General features: G+C 41.2%; 2 protein-coding genes across 9 annotated transcripts in view; one reads left to right on the top strand and one right to left on the bottom strand.

The window, feature by feature from the left end:
• The first annotated feature begins 814 nt into the window (after window positions 1–814).
• PM20D2 (peptidase M20 domain containing 2) lies at window positions 815–16,432 on the top strand. 3 transcript variants are annotated; one of them, XR_003496532.3, is made up of 8 exons: window positions 815–1,344; window positions 1,430–1,578; window positions 5,109–5,251; window positions 8,256–8,410; window positions 9,621–9,756; window positions 11,419–11,554; window positions 13,593–13,700; window positions 14,518–14,533. XR_003496532.3 is itself a non-coding variant. In XM_027454910.3 (7 exons), exons 1-7 carry the CDS (start codon window positions 919–921, stop codon window positions 14,718–14,720), a joined length of 1,320 nt encoding a protein of 439 aa, XP_027310711.2. In that variant the 5' UTR covers window positions 816–918; the 3' UTR covers window positions 14,721–16,432. The 3 variants fall into 3 exon arrangements, 1 of the variants encoding a protein (XP_027310711.2); XR_005264378.2 differs by having other exon boundaries at window positions 11,419–13,700; window positions 14,518–14,559; XM_027454910.3 differs by lacking the exon at window positions 11,419–11,554 and having other exon boundaries at window positions 816–1,344; window positions 14,518–16,432.
• A 3,254-nt stretch (window positions 16,433–19,686) lies between these two features.
• LOC101800026 (gamma-aminobutyric acid type A receptor subunit rho1) overlaps window positions 19,687–23,013 on the bottom strand; it is a 30,702-nt gene continuing 27,375 nt past the window's right edge. For all 6 annotated transcript variants that reach the window (XM_027454900.3, XM_027454902.3, XM_027454899.3 and 3 more), the window contains exon 10: window positions 19,687–22,740. In XM_027454900.3, coding sequence (XP_027310701.1) covers window positions 22,453–22,740 — 288 coding nt within the window. In that variant the 3' untranslated portion in view covers window positions 19,687–22,452. The remainder of the gene's footprint in view (window positions 22,741–23,013) is intronic.

The following is a 23,013-nucleotide window of genomic DNA, read 5'->3' as shown; positions in this document are numbered from 1 at the left end:
TGCAGTGGAGAGGCTGGGACATAGGCTGTGGGGTCGGTGATATGCTGCTTGGGGAGATCTGGACCCACCATTGCTTGGTCAGCCGAACCATACGGAGACTTCAAGCACTCGGGCCAAAAATCCCACAGACATGTCAAAGGGGGAGCAAACTGCAAGCAGACAGGACTTCTGGTTGATGAAACGACTCCCTCCCTTCCACCCCATACAAGAGAGACTTGGAAAGAGGCCATCGGAGGGCCACCAAGGTGATCAAGGGACTGGAGCACCACTCCTATGTGGAGTGTCTGAGAGAGCTGGGACTGCTCAGCCTGGAGAAGAGCAGGGATCTCCTCAATGTACAGAAATACACAAAGGGAGGGTGCAAAAAAGGCAGAGCCAGGCTCATCTCAGGGGTGCCTGTAGCCAGGACAAGGCAATGGGCACAAGCTGAAACACGGGAGGTTCTGTCTGAGCACTGGGAAGCACTTCTGTGCTGTGTGGTCACTGAACACCGGCACAGGCTGCCCGGAGAGGTGGTGAGGTGGTGGAGCCTCCTCTGTGGAGATGTTCAGAAGCCACCTGGACATGGTGCTGGGCAGTGTCCATGTGGGAAGGGTACGGGGCAGGTGGCCAACCTCAGCCATTCTGGGACTGTGGAATAAAGGGAAAGTCTGGGGAACAAATGTGATGTTGAAAGACCAAAAAAAAAAAAAAAAAAAAAGGTCTGAGAGGCAGCAGCAAAGCCTCGGACTCCCAAAATGGCCGGCGGCGCCCGAGCCCCGACGAGAACTACATTTCCCAGCGCGCCCCGCGGCAGGGCAGAGCCTATAAAAGGCGCGGCCGCGGCGGGCGGCGCAGTGTGGGCTCGGCAGGTGCGCGCGGCGTGACCGTTGGGAGCCGTTAAGAGCCGTTAGGAACCGTTGGGAGCCGCGGGTGCCGATGAGGCCGCAGGACGCGTTGCTGGAGGAGCTGAAGCAGCGGGCGTGCGAGGGCGTGGAGCTGAACGCGGCGCGGCTGGGCGCCCTGAGCCGCAGCATCTGGAGCCGGCCCGAGCTGGCCTACGAGGAGCACCACGCTCACGACGCCCTCACCCGCTTCTTCGCCAGCGGGGAGCTGCCGGGCGCCGCCTGGGCCGTGCGGCCCCGCTACAAGCTGGGCACGGCCTTCCGCGCCGACTGGGGCACGGCCGGGCCGCAGGGACCCCCCGCCCCGCTCCGCATCGCCTTCCTCTGCGAGTACGACGCGCTGCCCGGCATCGGGCACGCCTGCGGCCACAACCTCATCGCCGAGGTGGGGGCAGCCGCCGCCCTGGGGCTTAAAGCCGCCCTGGAGAGCCTGCCGCAGCCCGCTCCCAGCGCCGTGCAGGTGGGAGCCCTCCTGAGGGTCCCTTCGTGCCTCCTTCGTGCCCCCGGTCGGTGCCCGCTCCTGACTCGGTGTGTTTCTGCTGCAGGTCGCCGTGCTGGGGACGCCTGCGGAGGAGCAAGGAGGTGGCAAAATTGACCTGATAAACGCCGGGGCGTTTGACGACCTGGATGTGGTGTTTATGGCGCACCCGTCGCAAGAAAACGCGGCCTATCTGCCTGATGTGGCTGAGCACGAGTGAGTGAGTGGGTCCACGTGGAAAGGGGTGTCTTGCTGTTGGCTTTGGTTCCCCTCCCCGAACGGGGTTGCTGCTTGGAAGAGGCTGAACTTAGGCAGGGGACCTCGCAGGTGCCCTCCAGGCAAGGAGTTTGCAGTCAGCTGAGGAGCCGTATCCCTCTTGTGGACTCTGAGCAGTGCAAAGTGCAGCGTTCAGCATGGCATTCACATAGTTGGCTGCTCAGGGATAATCTTGTGTCCCCCCCCAGGCCATTTTCTCTTGTGTTTCAGGGCTATTCTTATACGTGCATGTGATAATCCTTTGCCTTTAAAAAAATCATTTTAAAAGCACTTAAAAAAAAAAAAAAAGTATGCAAGGGGACATCTCACTGATTGTAGCTTCTTGCTTTCCTGGCTATCAAGTCATGTAGTTCTCTGTATATTTTAGTCAGCTGTGGAAGTGCTTGGTTTTTCTCCTACTTTTGGAAACAGCTAACCAGCTAAGCCTGACTGCTCTTTGGGTCCTTATTAATTTTTAGCCTAAATTTAATTATGGCCATTCAGTATCTATTAACTCTTAACAACAGCTTTGTCTTTGCCGAAATTATTTCCTGGCATTACTTCATGTGTACCCCCAATATGTGTAGGCAGCAGTCATACCCTCACTCCACTTTTTTTTGTTGGATAGCTCTTTGGGGACGTTGCCTTGCCATCTTTTCATTAGCTCTAGTGTTTATTCTCTGTGGTTGTTCTTCATTTGTATTCAGGGAGACTCATCTTGAAGTGCTCCTTGCTGGATGTTCCTAACTAGAACTGTTCACAGTTCTGCCAGGGGAATTATATTAGACCTTTCTGAGCTAATGCTGGAGCCACAGTGTCTTGTTTCCTGGAAATCTCAGCATAAATGCATCTTAGAGGGATGTGACTTTCAAAAGCCTGCCTTTGTAGGCACAGGTCTATTTCATAGACAGCTAATGAACTTTCCACTTAAGTCATTTTCAAGCAAGCAACTTGCAAAGACATGCTTTGTCTGGAACTGCATGATTTCTAAAGTATTTTTGAGTTTAATTCTATTCCTGATATGTTGGTCTGCAGGGTCATGCTGTTCTTTTGGTATTTGAAACCTCTTCTGTTTTCATAGGGTCCCAGCAGTAGTCTTACCAGCAGGTTTTGTTAGTACACTTTACTCCATGGTTACTAGTGATGCTCGATCCCAAGGACTGAACCTGCAGGGACTCTACTAGTTACTTCCCTTCAGTGCAAAGGAGATTTTGTGTTGAGTGTTTTTTACAAGTATTGCATTGGGTTCTCTAATCAAACATGTGACCTTCCAGACTCCTAAGTGCTTGATTTTATTGTTCCTTTTAATTTTGTCAGTGATCTTCCTAGTGAATAATTTACCTCAGTTACTGCTTAGTTCAATGGTAAAAATTGACAGGGTTGGCATGAACTAGTCATCCTTCCATAGTTAGTCCTCATATTTGCCTTCATTGTTCTTATTGCAGTGTCCTTTTGAGGCTTTGCTTGGCTTTTGGTTGCTGTCCCTTAAGACTATAATCTTCAAAATACAATTTTCACGGATGTATTTGTCTTTCTGTTAACTTCATCTCTTGTAATGGCCTTTTTTGGTTGATACAGTAACATGTAGGGATCTCCCTTCAGAGGTGATAGTCTCCTGCTGGATACAAGCCCTACATGGCCTTTAAACCTTGAATACGGAGGAGGCATGGAACTGAAGCACTGAGTGAAACAGCTTGAAATATTCAGCTTATCCCACGATTTATGTAATAATGAGATTCCAGAGGCACAAAGGCTGTTTTCATTCATTGCATTTGGCCTTTTGGTTGTTCCCAAGGAATTTAAGGATTACTGATCACTGCATTATTAGTTTTACTGTATCTGCAAACTCTGAATTCAGCTATCTTGTGTCTGAAGTAAAATGAATGTATTGGGATAACTGTTTTGCATATGTGCCATAACTTGCCAATTCTTAGTCAGTTACTCTTCACCTAATCAACCTACTTTTTTGTTGGTCAAACAGGATCCATGTTGTTCTGCTGATACTCATCAATTTGTTCAGGGTTGTATTATTCACCAAAATGTGTTTTTATTCTGAATGTGACATGTAGCAATAGAGGCTACAAGAAAATGAATGCTGAAAGAACAATTTTTGTTCAGCAGCCCATGGTTCTTGCAAACAAAAATGATTGCAACATGACTTTCTGCTTTGTCTCCTCTCCATTATTTTTGGAGAATAGCTAGGGATCTGTCCTGCCTTCTTTTTTGCAAGTTGATTTGAGGGACCACAGTCTAGTGCTTGGGATGTTAATGGATAAGTTTTCTTGATTACATATGTGATAATTGTAATTAAAACTCAGCAGGATGTAAGATTCCTGTGTGGAAAGAAAGGGGCATTACAAAACCTTAATTTGGATTGCAGTCATCTGTGAGGGAGACTTTGACCACTTCAAGCGTGGACTCCATTGTGTCCCTCTTTGCTCTCCAGTATTTCAGTACAGCTACAGACTTACAGCTGTGCCACGGCTTGGGACATGAGAGGTCAGTTCAGGATAAGTGGCTAAGTTGGTGTCTGTGCAAGGCGGGGACAGCCCAGCAGGGCTGTGTCTGGCTGGGTGAGAGCCAAGTGGTGTGTGTGTCTTGGTGGAGAGTGAGGGCCGAGGATGAAGTGATATATGTACAGGACTGGGTTTTGAGATCAAACCCTAGGATGGATAAAACCAGTATTTGTGTTTGAGAAATGGTAATACTTTATATAGATGTAAGTATTCAGTGTAATGTGTTTGCATGTAATTCAAAACACCACATAAATTACTTCATAAGCCTAAGAAGCGACACTCATAAGAATTCATGCTTGGCTTCATCTTGCTGGACATGTTTAGGTACAGTATTTTGAGTTTTGCAACTTCTGCACTACATTTCTCTATCTTTGCAAACATTTCTACCAGCATTTTTGAGGTGTGAAGGGAAAGGACATCTTTGAGGTAGCATGGTATGTATATTTTATATACTAGGTTGTGTTTTTATTGCACTTAAAACTTGTTTTTATTTAGGCATGGTTTGTATGTGATATTACTAATGTGCTTTTGCTGTCTTTTATGCAGCACATGTCTAAAAGTTTGGCAAGAACTAGGACAATCAATTTCTCATTTTGAATTGGAAAAAGTTTATTATCCTCAGAGAAGAATATTAGTAGCTTTGTCTCAGAATAGGCAGGCATAAATGGGCAATAGGCAGAAAAGTGGAGACATTCAATTAGTATCTGAAGCCTTCAATACATGGGAAAAGCTGTACATTATGGGAACTTTTGCTCACTTGGTTCTTTGTTTCATTCCATTAGTTTTCTAGAACTTTTTCAGGACTGTCCTGCACTCAAATACAGCTTAGCTTTGTAACAGTGTAGTGCTAGGTAAATTGTTTGGTGTTCTGCTGCACATAAGTTAAATATAATTGTGTGAACAAAAGGAACTTTGTATTTTAGAGGGTTTTTTAAGTAAATGAACAGCAAGTAAGCAATGCCTTTTATTTCCTAGCGTGACTGTGAAATACTATGGAAAAGCTTCTCATGCTGCTGCTTATCCTTGGGAAGGAGTTAATGCATTAGATGCTGCTGTTCTTGCATACAACAATCTGTCTGTTTTAAGACAGCAAATGAAACCAACCTGGAGAGTTCATGGTGAGATCTTCATTAAATCTGACGTCCAGCACGTAAGACTTTAGGCTGTTCAAATACTAACTTATAAAATCCCACAACTTAAGATACTGCATTATGGCATTAAATGACTAGTGTCACCTCAAATATGAAATTGCACTATTTAACTGAAGTAGTTTGTCTGTAATTTTTACAATCATGGTGTCAGAATTAACTGCTGGAAATGGACCTATGGGTCAGATTCAGAAGCAGACACTTGTATGTAAGTAGATAGGGGACAAATCTTAAATCTTTGCACCTGATGTTGCCATTTAGAATGAAACAGCTAAGTCTTTGTTACAGGGCTTGGAATTCCTTAAAGCCAATGTATGCCTTTTTGCACAGGCATAAGATTAAATGCTTCTGAAAAAGCATGTTTTGTTCATGCTGTGTTGATACATGAAAATGATTACTTTCTGCACCATATTTGTAGTAGGCATTCCATTAATTAAGAGTAATTTATGTTGACATTTATGTAAAGGTATAGTGGTCCTGTGACTGAAATTGATTTGCTGAAGTGTTAAAAACAAGCAATGGCAGGAATCTATAGTTCTGAATAGTGGACCAGTCAGATGTGTGCTGGATTCTATTGTTTAATACCTTGTAGGGCTTCAGGTAGAAATGTGTGTTCCTTCTGCAGTAAGATACGTTAACTGTTAAGTTTAACTTAACCTTGAATACCTTGCATTTCTTTTTGTGTGGTGAGAAAGTCGCAGAAGTTTAGGTGGAAGCTGCCCATTACCTGTAGGCACCAATTTCCCTTACTGCACCCAACACAGCTTTTTCAAAGTTGTTAAATTAAGAAATTATTAAATTAAGAAATATGGCCATTTCTAAAAAGACTTGGGAATGCAGAACTATTTGGAAAATTCTGTGAGCTACAAAACTTCCAGGAGTCCTGTGATCATTGTGTTTTGGCTGCTTGTGCTATGTAATACCTGTGCATATTTCTCTCCAGGATATCAAAATGGAATCTGGAAGCCCAAATCCTTTTCACTGTAGATGAGGATATGTATGCAGTTCTGCTGTACAGCTTGCCCAAATGAACTTCCTGCAGAGGGCACAGCCTGAGCTCTCTGTCCTATAGCTCTGTGGGAGACAAGGCATACCGTTACAGGCTTTGGTGTATGAAACTGTTGTTGCAGGTTAAGATTAAAGTTAAAGGTGTCCAAGTCTTCTATCAGATTTGAGCCTAAAATGGTAGTTTCTTAGTTTCTAAAGGCCACGTGGGTAAAATATGCAAAAACTATCTAAACAAACCTTGTAGGGGTAGCACGTCCTGAACTACAGTGAAACTTAAATTGCTGTGTTGATACAACTGCTGCCATAAACTTGATTTTCAAACTGGAAATATTTAAAATGCTTCTGGGAAGGTGTAAGCAACCAGAATGGTGCTTAATTTTAGGAACATTTTACTTACAGCAGTGTTGGAGGTCTTGTGTTGCAGCCTTCAGTAACATCACTAGTTGCCTTAAGTGATCCTAAAAATCTTAGTCTTAACCCACTAACAAACACTGAAATAGTTTCCATTATTTCATGTCTAGAATCTCTGAGCAGTGTAATTGAACAATGTTTGTCTAATATTTGATAGGATTCTCTTTTCTCCACTTCCAAGTAAACATTGCCCCTTGAAAAACAGGAATATATATTTTTTCCTTTCAAGCAGTATTAAACAGTTCGCAAAAAAGAAGTTCCACCTAGGAGCAGGATACGATCTGTAAGACAGCCTACTTCTTAAGATCATCTCTCCATTCAGTATTGCATATCGATACTGAAGAGACTGCATGCTGCTAGACCCTGTCCTGTTCTGTTCACAAGTGCATTGAAGATAGGGGGAAGCTGTTTGCTCATTAAGCAACTTGTTTTGAGCAAATGTGTCCTGTCATGTAGATTCGTGTGATTACTTATTTGCTGACTTCTTGGTTCCCTTTTTTGTGATGTCCATCTCACCTGAGCTGTTCCTTTTACGGACCAGTACTGACTGGTGTTTCAGTGCTTTGTTTACTTTGTATTCAAGACAAGAAAGCTCTACTTGAAGGGGTGGAAGTTCCTAGTCTTTATGGACTTTCTGTACCAGAGGTAAAGATATGTTGCCCATTTGCATTCTGATAGCGCTGTCTTTTAAGGCTTCAGTGACACACATCTAAATTACCCATCAGTAATTTTGTGCAGTATTTCCATTTAAAGCAGAAAAGGTAGTTTCTCAGGTTCTAGAGAAAACCAGTTGTTTTTGACATATATAAATTGAGGCTAGGAGACCTAGGAACAAAAGCAGCCTGTGTAAAATAGCTAGCTGTTACTGCATTAAAATCTAATGTGATACTGAGGTCTACAACTTTTTATTGTTAAAATAGCTGAATGCTACGGTATTTTATGTTAATGTCTCTGATGCCATAACTGAAAGCTATATAGTTGTTTCCTTGAGGGAGCACTTCACCCTTGAATAAAATTGTCCATGTTGTACACACTGCAATATTCCAAAGAATTGGTATGAGGAATCTAACAAACTTTGTCCCCTGGAGTAGGCCCATTACTCCAGCATTGCAAACAAATGTAGCTTAATAAAATTTCTGTCCCAGCTGGCAAAAGAAGTTGGAAATACCCTAGATGTGGAAACCTTTAAAAGATGGAATCCACAGTAGCCCTTATAACAGCTCTTTTGTCAATGGCAGACAGATTGCTTTACAATTGTGATGCATCAGATTCCAGGGGATTAATTATAAATGCTAGTTTGGTTTGGTTTTAGGCTCATAATGGATGTCTAACCAAGGAATAGGATGAAATCACACTGGAAAGCATGTACGCATCCCACTTAATCCAATGTGGTGATGAAATTTTGTCCATGCGCTACATTTTTGGCATTTTGTATTTCATGCTGAGCTGATGTTTTGGTTTTGTCTGTATTTAGTTCAAGTGAAGAGTTTCATGGCAGGGTGAAGATCAAGCAGTTGGGTTTAACACTGTTAACATGGCTTTTCTCTTTCTGCAGGCGTAATAAAAAATGGTGGTGTGAAACCTAACATTATTCCTTCTTACACCGAGCTGGAGTTCTACTTGCGTGCCCCATCAATGAGAGATCTTTCTGTTCTGACAGAGAAGGTTGAGAACTGCTTCAAAGCTGCAGCACTGGCCACAGGATGCAGAGTAAGTATGTATTCATGGTCCTGTGTTTCTGTTACACTGGAGATGAGATATTCCCTGTTCAGGCCCAGCATTTTTCTGCATGGTGTTTGGCTGGAAAAAATGTAAATTTCTGTGATACTGTTTGCTATTCAGCTGAGGTTTCTTGAGGTTTCTGTCAACCTGTTTTTATTTTTTGGCCTCTTGACATCCTTCTGAATAGTACATAGTCAACCCTTGAGCTTATCTGTTGCCTCTACCCTCCAGCTTTTCACCTGCTCCCCACTGGCTTGGTATAGTTGGCAAACTTGCTGCGTGCACTCTCACCTGTTGTCTGTAATGATAATAAAAACACTAAACCAGCAATGACACCAATAATTTACTGCAAGAAACATGTGATAATTTGGGTTTTTGTGCCACTGATCATAAACCTTTGAACCTCAATGTGTTCCATGTCTGCCACGCCAGACATCGTCATGAGAAGCTAAGTGTGGTTATGCACCATCTGCTCTTTAGTAAATCTATGCTGGATGTTCTCAACTGCCTCGTGGTTCTTGTGCCTGGGTATTGGATGTAGGATTTGCTTTGTAATCTTTCCAGGAGCTTGAGGACAAGATGATAATGTCAGTATGATGGTACAGTCAGTAATTTCCAAGATCCTCGTGGCCCTTCAATATAAATGTCACTTTTAACTCTTCCAGTCATCTGGAACATCCCTCTACTTCAGTGACATTTTCGAAATCATAGCTCCTTGGTTGCAGTGCTGCCCCCTTCTCACTGAGCACGCTTGGATGCATCCACCTGGTCCCATGGACTGCTTCATAAACAAAGAGGCTATGATTATTAGAACCGATCTAAATATAAAAACAATAAAAAAAAAAATGGTGGAAGACTAAATTGCTTTTGACCTAACTTAATAGTACCTGCAGTGGAAATCATTAGAAACAATTGCAGGTCATTTTTGTTTGCTGTTTGTGGAGATGCAGTCTATGAAGTCTGTGCTTCTGGAACTTGGCTGTCTAGTGCAAGCTTGACAGCAAACAAGCTGTTTTCATCAAGGCCAATGTTTGGCTGAATGTTACATTGCTAAAATAAACTTAGCACTTAAGTCCATTTTGATAGGGGCCTGAAACAGGGGCATGTATTTAACTTCTCCAGTCCTTGTTTGTGATTGTTTACATTAAACTGGCTTAGGTTGGAGAAAAATGTCTAACCACTTGTTTCTTTTGGCTAGGTGGAAATAAAAGGTGGAGAGAATGATTACTACAATGTGCTTCCAAATAAGAGCCTGGAGAAGGCTTACAAGGAGAACGGAAAGAAGCTTGGAATAGAATTTATATCAGAAGACTCTATTTTGAATGGTTTGTCAGGTAACTCAATCTGATTTTTTTTGTTGTTGTTGTTGTGACTTAAGGTTAGATTGATCAGCTTCCAAGTGTCTGAAATGATGGGTTAGAGTTAAGTTAAACAAAATGGGTCAGAGGAAAAGGTCAAATTAAAAAATTGAAGTAGTGTAAGAGGTTCGTGCCTCTGGCCTGTTTTTGTGTGCTTTGGAAGCTCAGAAGTAGCCCCAGCACACGAAAAGCTGTAATCCTTTTCTGTTATCTTTGGAAAATATTTCAAATATGAAACACTTAAGACTTGGAATGAATTGAGGCTTGTCATACAGAATCCTGCTTTATGCTATGAGTGGAGATGAGGTCTAGCTTCTAGAAACCTTGTTTAATAATATTGTCCAAACTTACATATAAACAAGTTTACTACCATCTAACTAAAATTTTAGATTTTTTTGAAGAGATTTTTAAGTGGAAGTATCTCAGGAACTAATCAAAACCTCTTTCCATTAACAGATAATCCTATGCTTCTAATTTTAGTTCACAAATTGAGCACATGGGTTTTCAAAAGGTGGTGATTCAAGTAGGTGCTCGCTTTTGGGTCTTGACCGTGTTTCAAACTACTTCATTTTTTTGGTCTCTCAGGCCTATTGTAATTGGAGGGTGAGTTCTTGAATGCCTGGGTGTGTTTCTCGTTACCCTTTATGTTTTTTTCCTTCCTTGAATCTTCTACAGGAGCTCTTTTTAAGTATCAGCAGCACTTAGAAGACTTACTACTGTTTGTAGCTTTATATATAAACATTTGTAGGCCACTCGTGTTAAAGGTCTTTCTTTGGTCAGAAAGAAACAGCGGTGCTTAGTAAAAAACTGTTATTCTCATTAGTTTGATCATGTTACTAATATCCCCTATATTAAATGCACATCATCTTTGGGTAGTTGAGATCTTGATGTTTGGAGGCAGTTCTCCAAACTTTTTGGAGGGGGGCCACAACATATCTAGTGTTATTTTGGTTGGTTTTCCTCTATTTGCTACTTCCCTTCCAAATTTGGATAATGTTTTCTCCAATTGTTTTTATTGTGTGTATTTAAAATCAGATTAAAATGAAAAGCAGTTTTTTCTTCCTTCAGTATGGTACATTTAAGTTTTAGGACTTTGCTCATTTAACCTAAGAACGGGTCTTACGTGAGGGACCTTATTTTAGAACGGTTACTGTAGTGAATTTTTCTGGAGCTGTTTTGGTTCCTTCCCTCAAAACATTGTACTAAGGGTTCAGGAGGTTGTGAATATGAATACTGGGGATCCTTTCAGTGAACTTGACATAAACACCTACTTTTAATAGTGCTTTCCTAGTTCAAGTTACATGATAGATTAAATATTAAACATTAACTTGCTTAAACTGAAACTCCTTGTATGTCTGTCTTGTCCTTAAATTGCCTGTCAAATGTCAAAATATACTTGAGAAATTAAATTTTTATTGCATGCTGCTGTGGGCCTTTACTGACTTTTCTTTCCACAGCTTCTCCTGTGAATACTGGTTGTGTTGGGGTCAGAAGTAATAAAGTGTAGTCTCCAGAGACAGAAGCAGAATTTCGTGTGCTGCAACCCTGTTTGGGGGAGGGCTGAGTGTTTTGTCTCATATTTTTCAAGACCTTTTATTTCTGTTTAGTTTTCATATGGTTTTCAATGTTTTCTTTTAGGATATCAGGTTCTTCTGTTGAAAGGGAAGGAAGATAGCTCAGTTGCTTCTCCATGTCTGTGCAGCAGAAAAGTCGTTAACAGATGAGCATACTCGCTGCCACCTCTACATGGGTATTAGTATCGGTCTGCTTACAGGTATCGCTCTAGGCAGCTAAGCATTGTGAAGAATTCCTTTAGTCTCTCAAATCACACTGCCTCATGGCATGCTCCACTTGTTTTGCACGCAACCAGAAGGATGTGACAGAATGAGGTAGCTTTGAGAAGGTGCCACGAGCTGTTCCTCCTGCTGGTAGATAGCTCTGCTTCAGGGTATTGATGACCTCCCACAGCAGATGGCCCAGCCTTAGTTGAGGCACCCCTGCTTGTGATAACTTCAACATTTTTAGTGTTCAGAGGTTTTGCTGGTGTCCTGTGGATAGCCGAGGCATAGTTGATAAGGAGCCAGTATGTTTTGAAAATACACTTTTGAAGTCTGGGGCTGAATATAAAGGCTTCCTGGAATCAGATGCATTTTCTCCTGTTCTCATGCTTGTGGTAATAACTGGCTTCCATGATGTGCTCAGTGACTTGAATAGGTGTCAGCATCTGCTTCAGGATATTTTTTTTAGAGGCCGGAGTCCCCAATACCCTTCTATTGAAGATAGTGCATGAATCTATATATCCTATTGATAACTGTGCTATTATTTATGCTTCCAGATGGAAATCTGATCTGTAGATCTCTAACAAGTATACAGTTCTGGATGGTTGTATGGAACCTACTGGGACATGCTGATAGGTTGTTACTGAGGGCCTAACATTCTTCTGATAGGAAGAATTGACTCTCACAATATTATTAAAAACTGTCTGACTTTTGACTTGGCAAACTCTCATCTTTTAAAACATCAATGCCTGGTTTAAATAACTTACATTCAGTAAAAATAACTTGGAACTGGTAATAGGTTGGAGACTAGTCTCTGTGGACTCACTTTTAATAACCATGTTTCCACATAAAATCTATACTCTGCAACCGATTAAATATGAAGTCTTAAGGCATAACTGATATCTTCTCTGTCATCTTACAAAGATGTCATGATGTGGATGCTGTCTGATGTATTACAAATTTTAAATCTTTAGAAGACTCCTTTCGTATGCTACCTCTAAAGAAAAAAAAACATTCTGATTGACCTGAAAAAAGTTAATTGGGATCTGCTAGTTGGTTATCCCCTTTTACCCCCGTATGAAACAAGGTCGTGTTATGCTTTCTGTGGTACCTGAGTTTCACAATAACTGGTGTGTCACTTTCTCCAGCTTCTAAACATCTTTTTAACAGTAGGGGAGAACCTGACTTTACTGAGTGGATTGCCTGTTTGGCTTTAAAAAAGTAACACTAAAACACTCAAGACATAGTTGTGGATTCTTGGATGACTTACTATAAAGGATTATCACCTCTGGATGGCATCTTTAAAGGGACAGCGTAGTACTTAGGGATAGTTACTGTCCTACTGATAGTGTTAGGTATGAAAGAATCATTAAAATCTGCAGCATTGCTCTCAAGATTTCTTGACATCTACAAAGTACTACTCTTGTTTGGAGTTTAGTTCTGATCTTGTTTTTTCAAGAACACTTGTGCTGTTAATGCTTCCATAACTGCAAACAATCAAAAAATACCAGAAAACAGTTGTCCTCAGTCTGTTTTTGTTTAAAAATAGATTTTGTTCTTCAGAGTCCCTACCTCATGTGGAACATTGGCATACTAGTGGGAAGGGTGACTGTTGGGCCTGATTTCTAGGGGCTGTACCAGGGTGTGAAATAGCTGGCCTGCGCCAAACTCCAAGGCTTGGAGCTTTCATCTTTTCTGAATTACACCTTACTATCAGGAGATGCTTGATGAAAATTTAACAGTAAATGGAATAGGGACATGTTGATAGCATTTTCTTGCAGTCCAGGAACAGATTGTTGTTCAGAAGCATACTGGAGAGAAGCATCTGAAGATGGCTAGTTAGGAAAAGCTTGGCTCTGTGATGGGGGATTTTTGTATGGATAATGAATAATTAGAAATGCTTACATTTTAGTACTTGGGACAAAGGATATTCTGTTTTAATTATGGGATGGAGATAATGTCTATTGTACATTTTCCTACAGCGTTTAAAACTCTTCAGCACATATTCACTGAGAATTTTCATGCTGCTTCTAGGTTCCACGGACTTTGGAAATGTTACCTTTGTAGTCCCTGGGATTCATCCTTATTTTTATATTGGCTCTGATGCATTGAATCATACTGAGCAGTACACAGAAGCTGCAGGTGAGTGGAAGTAGAAAACAGAGGTTCATGTTTAGAACCTGTAGGTGTTGCGGAGTCTGGCTGCTGACTCTTTGTGGTGGTGTATTTAGAAACTAGATATTTTGCATTGCCCAACATTAAAGTTTTCCCATGCTGCTGTGGTGTTCAGAGCTGATGTATAGTAAATGTGTGAAAGTGTAAGTAGTAGATACAGAAGTGGCTGCATATAAACAGCTATCCAGAAGTGCAGTAGCTTTCCTCGAGCATTACGAGATCCGAGCTGAATGTGGACCCTGAAACAATTAACTTAGCTTTTCTCTGCAACTCTGCAACTGACAATTTCTCTAACTTCTATTTTTGTATTTAAGATTAAATGTATATGGGAAAGATGATCCATTCCTTACACTAAAAGCCAGACTGCTCTTCAGTATACTGCCTACTCTGAAGAAGTTAGAAGTGTTAGCCCTGGCAGCGTATTTTTGAGGAGTTTCTAAACATGAGTCAAAAGATAGCAGTAATTTTTACTCATAAAACACAGTGCTCTGCAAATAAAGATAACATTTTAAATCTGTCTTCTAAAAAGAGAAGTGTGAACATTTGCTTTCCTATTTTCCATCTTGTTTACCTCGACAATAGGAAGTTAAGCACCTGCATGTAAAAAATTGTTTTGAGGCATCAGAAGATAGTCACACTTAATGCAGCTAGATTTTTGAGAATCTCTTCTTGTAATTGAATCTCCAGGATCTTATTTTATAAAATATGCTTTATGTGGTGCTCTAGTAGTTTGCGTCTAATATTAGTAATGTGGCTTGAAATTTCTCTTGCTTTTTTTCCATAGGGTCACAGAATGCTCAGTTCTATGCTTTGCGCACAGCAAAAGCTTTGGCAATGACAGCACTCGATGTCATTTTCAAGCCAGATCTTTTAGAACAAGTCAGAGAAGACTTTAGACAAGTGAAGCTAAAGGAAGAGGGGCAACTAAATCCAGCAGAACCTGGCAAAGAATCTGGTGTTGACACAGGAGCATGTGCATCGCGCTAAGCTTCATTAAACATCTCAACGAGTGTGACTTAAAGGAGACACTATTTGAATCCCAGGAGGGGCTGAGTAGGCGAGTAGCTGAAGAAATATTTTCTCCTGTGCTTTAGGGACTTTATGAGAATCAAATAGTATCACTGCTTTCAAAAATGTGCACTTCCATGTAGCTGTAATGTTTGCTGTAGTCAGTATTGTGATAAATTTCAGAGATCTCAAGTACGTTGTCTTTCAGTTGCAGTGTTGAATAAGTGATGGATCCCTGTAAGTGATTTTAGATCCCTATTTGGGATTCCTGAATGGGTTTTTAGATCCCTGTAAGTGATTTTCTCTGCAATAGTAATATTCCTTATATATAAATACGGCATTTATGTGGAAGCTTCTAAAATAAGTATTATTCACTCTGATCACAGGCTGATTCTGACCTATGAAGCACTTCTGTCTGGCTTTTTCTTGGGGCAAGACAGACTTCTAAAGCCTGAGCTGGTTTCAGTGGAGAGAAGGGTATATATATGTTTGGAGGCATGCCTGTTTTTGATGATGGTGGCTTCTAGTGATGGAAGTGTTTATACAGAAACAGGATCTCTAAAGGTTGACTGTCCTGAAAAGCATTGACCACCTTCCTTACAAATTTCTGGAGGTATTGTGGAGGGGTCATCAAAAAAAAAAAAAAGAAACAGTAAGCAACTAAATACATTGAACAGTAGCTTGTATGTGTTCTAGTGTAGGGCACAAGGTGTTGCACTAGCTTAACTGATCTAAAGAAAGTGTATAAATGTAGCTAAACTAGTGGAAGTGCTTTTTTAAAAAGGTGCAAATGTGGTACCATGAGTCAGTAAATGAAGGTAACCTTAACTTGCTGCGTGCAAGCTCCTGTAGTAAGCTCTGAGAAGCTTGCACTGAGGATTGCTTGTGCAGTAACTGGTTTCTCTAAACTGTTTGTTCCTGTATCCTTAGCATCAGATCTGTTAAGTCTTTCCAGTTGCCCTTTCTGTGTGGTGTGTGGTTAGCTTGTTTAATCCTTATTACCCGACTTCACACAGAAACTAAAACAGCAAGTCTTATTTAGGGGGTGTTCTGTGTGTGAAAACCTGTTAAGAATGTTTAGTTGGCTCATTAAAGGATCATATGAACACACAGAAGAACTAATTTTTTATCAGATACAAATTACTGAGAATAATGGACACGCTGAATGAAAAGCAGCTTACTGGTGGCTGACATTTTCCTAAATAATAGGTGTTATAGTAAGCTTCTGAAAAAAAGTCAGGCAAACTATACCCCAAGAAGTCAATAAACCCAAAGTAATTTCAGAAGCATTGTTTGTAACAGCACAGATCTCTAAATGGGAAACTCTAGAAGTCTAATCAGAATTTATATTTTATTAATTACTAAATTCTGTTTCTAGCTTCACAAGAGACAAATCCTGTACTTAAACTGTTTGCTCCCTCTGCATTTGTTTCTTTGCTACTTCTCTGTTTCTGAGATGTAGAGGTGGGATCCCAGTGGCAGGAATGTGCAGCACTGATGTGCAAACTGATGTGCATTACTGCCTGCTCGCTTCTCTGTCCAGACTAGCTGTTGGTCATGTCCAAGATCACTGAACATCTCTGTAATAAAAGCACATTCTAACTTTGTTGCAATCATTGCTGAAATTAAAATTGTCTGATGTACTGATTAAAAATGAATTGACACCAATAAAACAATGCAGTTGTGACTGATTTTTGTCCTGTGATTAATACTGGTGTGCTGCATTACTTCATTTGAATACCAGGTTTATTTTTTTCTTGTTTGGTATAATTCTGAAAGAGCAAGAGATTTTTTTTTGAGCTTCCCATTTCCATTTTTGTTAGCCAGTGAACTTTTTTTTTTTTTTTTTTGAGGGGTATAATGCTGCTCTTCAAATATGATGGTATTATAATCTTTGGGCTGTTTCCACTATTTAAACTTAATAAAATTCCTAGATTCATGTGAAACTTGTTTGGGATGGCTCTCCAGAGGATCTCAGGCTGTACCTGGCCCAGCCTCCAGGTTGAAGTGTAAGGCTAAACTCAGTGCTAGATCAAGTCAGCTTGGCTTCATCTGCTCAATCCTGAAAACCTCCAGGGGGAGAGGCTTTTCAGCCTCCACAGTCGTGTTAATTCTGCTTTGTTCAAAAACATTTGTTCTTCAGTTGGTAAAATTCTTAATTCCCAATTACAATGATGAGAGTTTGAATACAGAGAATTTGTCCCATGGGAATAAACCTTGATTTTCAGTAATCTGTGCTCATAAATCACAATATATATGAAAATACCTGGCAACTTCAAGTTGCAGCAACTAGAATTTTCCCCAAACTGTGTTTGTAATTTGAGAATATTTTAATATTTGTCAAGAATAGTATTTTGGGAAATGAATCAAAATGTGTTTATAAAGTTAATTGGTCAAAGGATTCAGAGACTACCTGATAGCAAATCACAACTGTTTGAGGATGAAGTGATTACATCCAAATTTTGTGAAGAACTTCAAGCCTGTGTCTGCCTGCCAAGCTACAGTGTTTACTTAGTCTGTCCCAGAACATGAGTGGAAGATATGCTTGACTTAAAACAAAAGCCTTTCCTCAAATGCTGAATGGGGAGTAACCTTTACGTTCCTGTGAGCTGTGTTTCTATAACCATGTAGTCCTTGTGCAATAAATGCATCAAGGAAGCACGAAGTTAATAAATAAATAAGAGGCCATGAAGATGGCTAAGGGCCTGAAGCACCTCTCCCAAGAGGAAATACTAAGAGCTGAGACTGGAAAATGTTCATGAGGATGTTAGCAATGTGTAGAAATACCTGAAGAGGCAAACTTCTCTCACCAGTGTCCAGTGACAGGACAAGAGGCAATGAGCACAAATTAAAAACTATGAAATTCAACCTGAACACCAGAAAAGACTTTTTTGTCCTGTGACTGTGGCCTAGCACAGATGCCAACGAACAGGATCAATGGTAGTTCTAGGTGATTTAAAACTAAATCGCCAGTAATTGTGTTTTTAAATCTCTTTAACAGATGAGGCCTTCAAAATTTACATCCGGAGGCCTTTGCAGTGCACTGTTGGCCTTGGTCACGCCTAAGGAGGATTCGCAGCACTGGGTTGAAAAGGAAAAGGTTGGGAACTGCTGTAGGCTTTAGATTTAAGAGAGAAGGTGGGAGGCAAAGTTCCCTTCAAAATGACTTTTGCTGAGGAATATGTGCCTCAGAAATAACAGGTCAATGCAGGTGAAGTACCGTAAGCAACTTCTGAAGTCCATGAAGGCACTTTCACCTTTCTTTTACTCATAACAAAGCAGCAGATGTAGAGTTATAGGGTTTAAGGCTTTTTTTTTTTTTTGGTGGAAATATTTTTGCAATCCACCAGTTCTTTCTCTACACTGAAATGTCGACTGCATTTGCTTAGACATGTTATACATACTAATCCTGAGGTTTGTATGCGTGCCTTGGATTCCCAAGTATTTGCAAAGATTTCCTTAAGCTGGCTTTAAATATCAAAAACTCATTTTTTGTAGACGTGTGATGGTGTATATAAATGAAATAGCTTCTGTAAAACATTATAAACAAATGCTTGCTAAGGAAATGTTCACAGTGGAAGATAACTCGCTTTGTAATCATTATGGTTTAAAAAAAGAAAAACCATGAAAGGGTTTTTGTGAGTTGCTTGTTATCCAGAAGAATTCATAAGACTTGGAACACTGGATTTGTGACATCCAGGCATCCTTCAAACCAAATTTAGGATTAAATAATCTTTAAAAGGAAGAAGAAGAAGTAAATTTATATGATATCCTGTCTTTTCCTAATGGTTAACGTTTCCTGGTCCTGACAGCAGCAGCCTTCCACAAAGCCTTTGTCTGCCAGCCTGTCCGGTTCTTTGCTGCTGGCGCCTGCATTTTGTTGTTTTTATTAGTGGGGTTTCCTCACCTCCACTTGCCAGCCCGGCAAGATTGCAGTGTGCCACGGTAGCATAACTGCTGTGCAAGGTATCAGTGGCTTTATGGAAGGAACAAAACACCCTTCCATCTTCTTACCTAAACTCTGTAGTAGGATATATGGTTTACATTTGCTTTCAGTTCTCGGAGAATGAAATATGCTTCACAACCTACACTTTGTTGACTTTCACGAATTTGTTTCAGCCTCCAAATAGCCCTCGTGCCTTGTGCTCCCCTGAGCATACTATGTCCCATTGTGGAACAAGCTGTATGGGAGGGCACAGCAGTGCTTTTCCTTTCCCATTGCTGCTCCTTCAGAGCTCCATCAGATCCCACCTTGCCATAGGAGCAGGCGCAGGAGAGGGGAGTCCCAGGGGCTTCTGCTTGATCCTCGGGGCTTGCAGGGAGCTTGGTTCTGGTTTGTACTGACAGAATCACTCAGGCATGAGATGTAGAAAACCAAAATCTAATTATTGTTATGAAAATATCCTATTTACTGTGAAAGAAAAGAGAAAATTGAATTTTCTTCGTGCCTTCTCATTCTTCTACCTGTTTCCGGCTGAATTTTCCTCTTGTTGCTTCACCCTCTCAGCACTTACCAACGTCTTTAGAGACTATTAAAGGCTTCCATCTCCAGAGCTTTTAATCTGGACGTGCTCCCAGGCAGAACTGGTGTCTAAGCAGGATTCACACAGCCCAACCAATATACCTCAACTTCTAGAGGCAGCAGCAGCCCAGACTGGGTGTTGGGTTAACCTCTGAGAAATTGTCTTAATTATATCACAAAATACCACCCTAAGTAAGAAGAGTGAGGCCTGTAGCATCCAAACAGTCTAGTGGGGGAAAGCTTTGTGTCATCTCCCCTGTGATTTTGACTTTGCATGCAGGCTTCTTATCTGTGAAATCCCAGGGTCGTGGGATTTAAGGACATTTGGTATTTGACTGGATCAGACTACTGGAGCAAACGGGTCTTACATACACGTATAAACTCACGGAGATCATTCTTTTGAAGGTAAAAACCACACAATGCTGTACAAATGTGAAGTTTTATTGTGATTTTGAGCATTTCTAGAAATAAACTGAAAACCAAACCACTCTGATTTATTGCGGAAATGAAAAGGAGCAGAGTGTTTATGACTGGATACAAACCCATACACTGCGAGGTTAAAAGTCCAAAAACTGTATATGTGGTTATGTTTAATGATTACAGTCATTAATAGCAAACACTGGCTGCATATGGCATGTCCTGTCCGTATAGAATACATCTATGTACACATTTATATAAGACTGAAAAGGCACTAGAGTTTCCAAAATAAAACACAAGTAAATTAACAACGTAAATCCAGACATGGGGGCTGGGGAATCTGTTCAGGAAGACATGTCAGGCTTACTCTAAAATCTGGCACTCCTGTTCATGCTATGCTTATAACTGTGGAGACAAATGGGTTCTTACAACACCAAGGATCTAAATACATTCCTGTGCAAGCAGTCCCCAAGAAAGCTTGGAGCTATTTGTGGGCTAAGGTGCCATCGGAATAAAAGAGGGTGGCCACTGCTGATGCTTTTGCCATGGTGAGCTTTCTACTTTCATCTGATTAAATTGTTTATGGTTTAAAAAATATATGTATTTTTAATTATCTCGTGAAAAAAAAATCTCACTGGAGAATAACAAGAAGGAAACTCGGTAAAAAGCTAAGATGGTATCTATATGAGATGAAAAAGTTGTATAGAAATCAGTAGTAAAGCTATCTTGTGGTTGGTTTTGTCTTATAATTACTGTAATTTTTGTGATTTTGTTGGAGTGTAAGCTATAAGTATAGCAAAGGTACTTTCCATGTTTCTTGATTTTTAGCAGTTGTAAGAAATGCTGTGTTTGTTTTTTTGTGTTTTTTTTTTTTTTTTTTTACATGAAATTTACTTACATATTAAATTAAAGCAACGATCAGCAGTGTTCAAGCAGCTGCAATGTCAGTGTCACAAGCATAATGCCTGTAGTAGCAGATCAGATAGTCCAGGGCAGACTCTGTGTAAGAGGATTCGCTTTCCTTTTGGAGACACTACTGCTTTGGTTTTATTCTCAGAGCAGCTACACGCATGAAAGACAACAGCATCTGCTGTGTAAGGGATAACGTTGTTGCTGTAGAAAATGTTCCTGCAGAATTTCATAGCCTTGTGCAAAGCCTGCGGGTGTTTGAAGTCCTGTTACCCCTGCAGCTGCAGTCAGCTGTGCAGACGTAGGTGGGTAACGCCTAGCAGCACGCCAACAGAAAGACCAGTTTTTCTGTGAGATACCTTCAAAACTCCGATTATTTTAAAGGCCCCTGATTATATTCAACCAACTCTTATTTTTCCTGAAGTAATTTCCTGAAATATTTTACTGCTTCTACATTACAGCTGGCTGCTCTGCAGGAACCGTGATGTCAAGTAGGGACTTAAGTCAGTGCTGAGTGCCCCCAGCGCCAGCTTTGTCTTCTTGTTCCTGCCCTGGAAGGTACTGAGCCTCCTCCAAGGGCATGGCGGGCTGTGAGGTGCCAGGAGAAGGATCCAGCATGAAAGCAGAGCCGGGTAGATGGACTTGGGTCAGGTGTCTCATGGTGGAGGCTCCTTTTCACTTCGTTCCAAAGCTTTCAGCATGGTAAATTTACTTCTACTAACATAGCTATGTTAGTAACTCTGACATGAAGTCCTTACAGCTGCTTTTGTGACCTGCTGAGCACCCTTCTTCTATGTTTTTACTAAATCTGGACAGAGTAGGCTTTTCCTGGAAGTGAGTGCACTCACCAGTGGCTTTAGCAGGGATGAGACTTCACAGGCTTCAGCAGTGTCTCAGCACTCGGGCTGTACGGAGCTCTCCTGTAGCACCTGGACTATCTCAGAGAGAAGTGGCTTCTCCTACAGTAGTTTCATTCTTTTTGTAGACACCCGGTTGTTGTCGCTGGATCACTGCAGAGAAATCTTTTTCCTCTCCCAGGAAACTCAAGAGCAAAACTCCCACTGACCTGAATAAGCAGATCCAAGGAGAGGTCCTGTGGAGGATTTGGCTGGCATCACAGAAAGTCCAACTTTTGTTCGGACTGCGAGATTCCTTAGGAAATGTACATTGCAAGTTATGTTTCAAAAGGTTAATCAAAACAGCTTCAAAATGCTTCTTTGTTTTAAATACAATTCAGACATAGCACAAGTCTACTACTGCTTGGCTCTGTCAGTGCAGTACTGCTAGCATGGCAGGCATTGAGCACTGAAAGCAAGCTTTGGCCCTCAATAACCTTGCCAAAGCATTTCCCAGTACTGGGTATTTCGTGTTTGCAGTAGCTGTTTCTGACCTCATCCTGCAAACACGCAACCATTTGCATATTCCTTGTATTCATCGGCATCAAGTGTTGTAAGTCTGCTGAGTCCAGAGATGTTTGCATGTGCTCAAGTACTGAAAGAATTAGGATTTCAGGGGCACACAATGGAACCTGCACCATACATAAGCAGCTGGCAATTACTGTCACTTCTTAAAATAGCTTACAGTGGCCTGTGAGGCACAAGAAGGAACATAGCACAGCTTCAAATAAGTATAAGGTTTTAGATTGTATATCCTATATTTATTTGAAATGTGAAACTTGCACAGTTATTTATGCCACAGATGAGTTGCATCTAATAAAAAAAAAATATAATCCTGAAAAAAATCAATATTTGTGATATTCCTTCCTTCAAATTTAAAACAATCTCTATTTTCTTTCTGTTCACCTATGAGACAGTACCTTCATGTACCATGGCAGTACACCGTGACTATGGAAGTTACAGATGTTTATGAAAAAATCGACCAGTATATCAAATTAAATAGAATGTATGCACCAGGGAATATTATCCTGGAGTACTTGTCGATGGCGTGAGTGTCGATCCTCATGCTGACGTATCTCTGGTTTTTCCTCCTGCCCGAGCCCCTCTCGGACCCCAGCGCCAGCTGCACCATCATCCTGTCCTGCTTGTCGCCGTTCTCGGACACGTAGTGCCCCAGCTCGCCCACGTCGCCGTCGTTGTAGCTGCCGTCCATCATCATGGGCCGGGGCTGAGGTAGGCTGCACGCACAGGGAAGCTGCGGACACAGGTCAGAGCAGAATGCTTTTGAGTTATGTCCCGGTATTCACAGGCATCCCATTGCTCCTTACCAAGTGAGACATGCCTGGGGAACTGAGGCTGCTGGGACACAAAAAGGAGAATGAGATAATGCAGCTGAGCAGCAGCTTTTTCCTTTTTTTTTTTTTTTCTTGTAATTTTTTTTTCTTGTAATTTCGTGCCTGCTGGACACAACGCAGTCACAGAGAAAGCAGGGCTGTGTGTTAAAAAGTTCCTTTGTCCTAAGCACATG

Source organism: Anas platyrhynchos, chromosome 3 (genome assembly GCF_047663525.1).
Source record: "Anas platyrhynchos isolate ZD024472 breed Pekin duck chromosome 3, IASCAAS_PekinDuck_T2T, whole genome shotgun sequence".
Classification (NCBI taxonomy): domain Eukaryota; kingdom Metazoa; phylum Chordata; class Aves; order Anseriformes; family Anatidae; genus Anas; species Anas platyrhynchos.
This window is presented reverse-complemented; position numbering and strand designations above follow the sequence as displayed.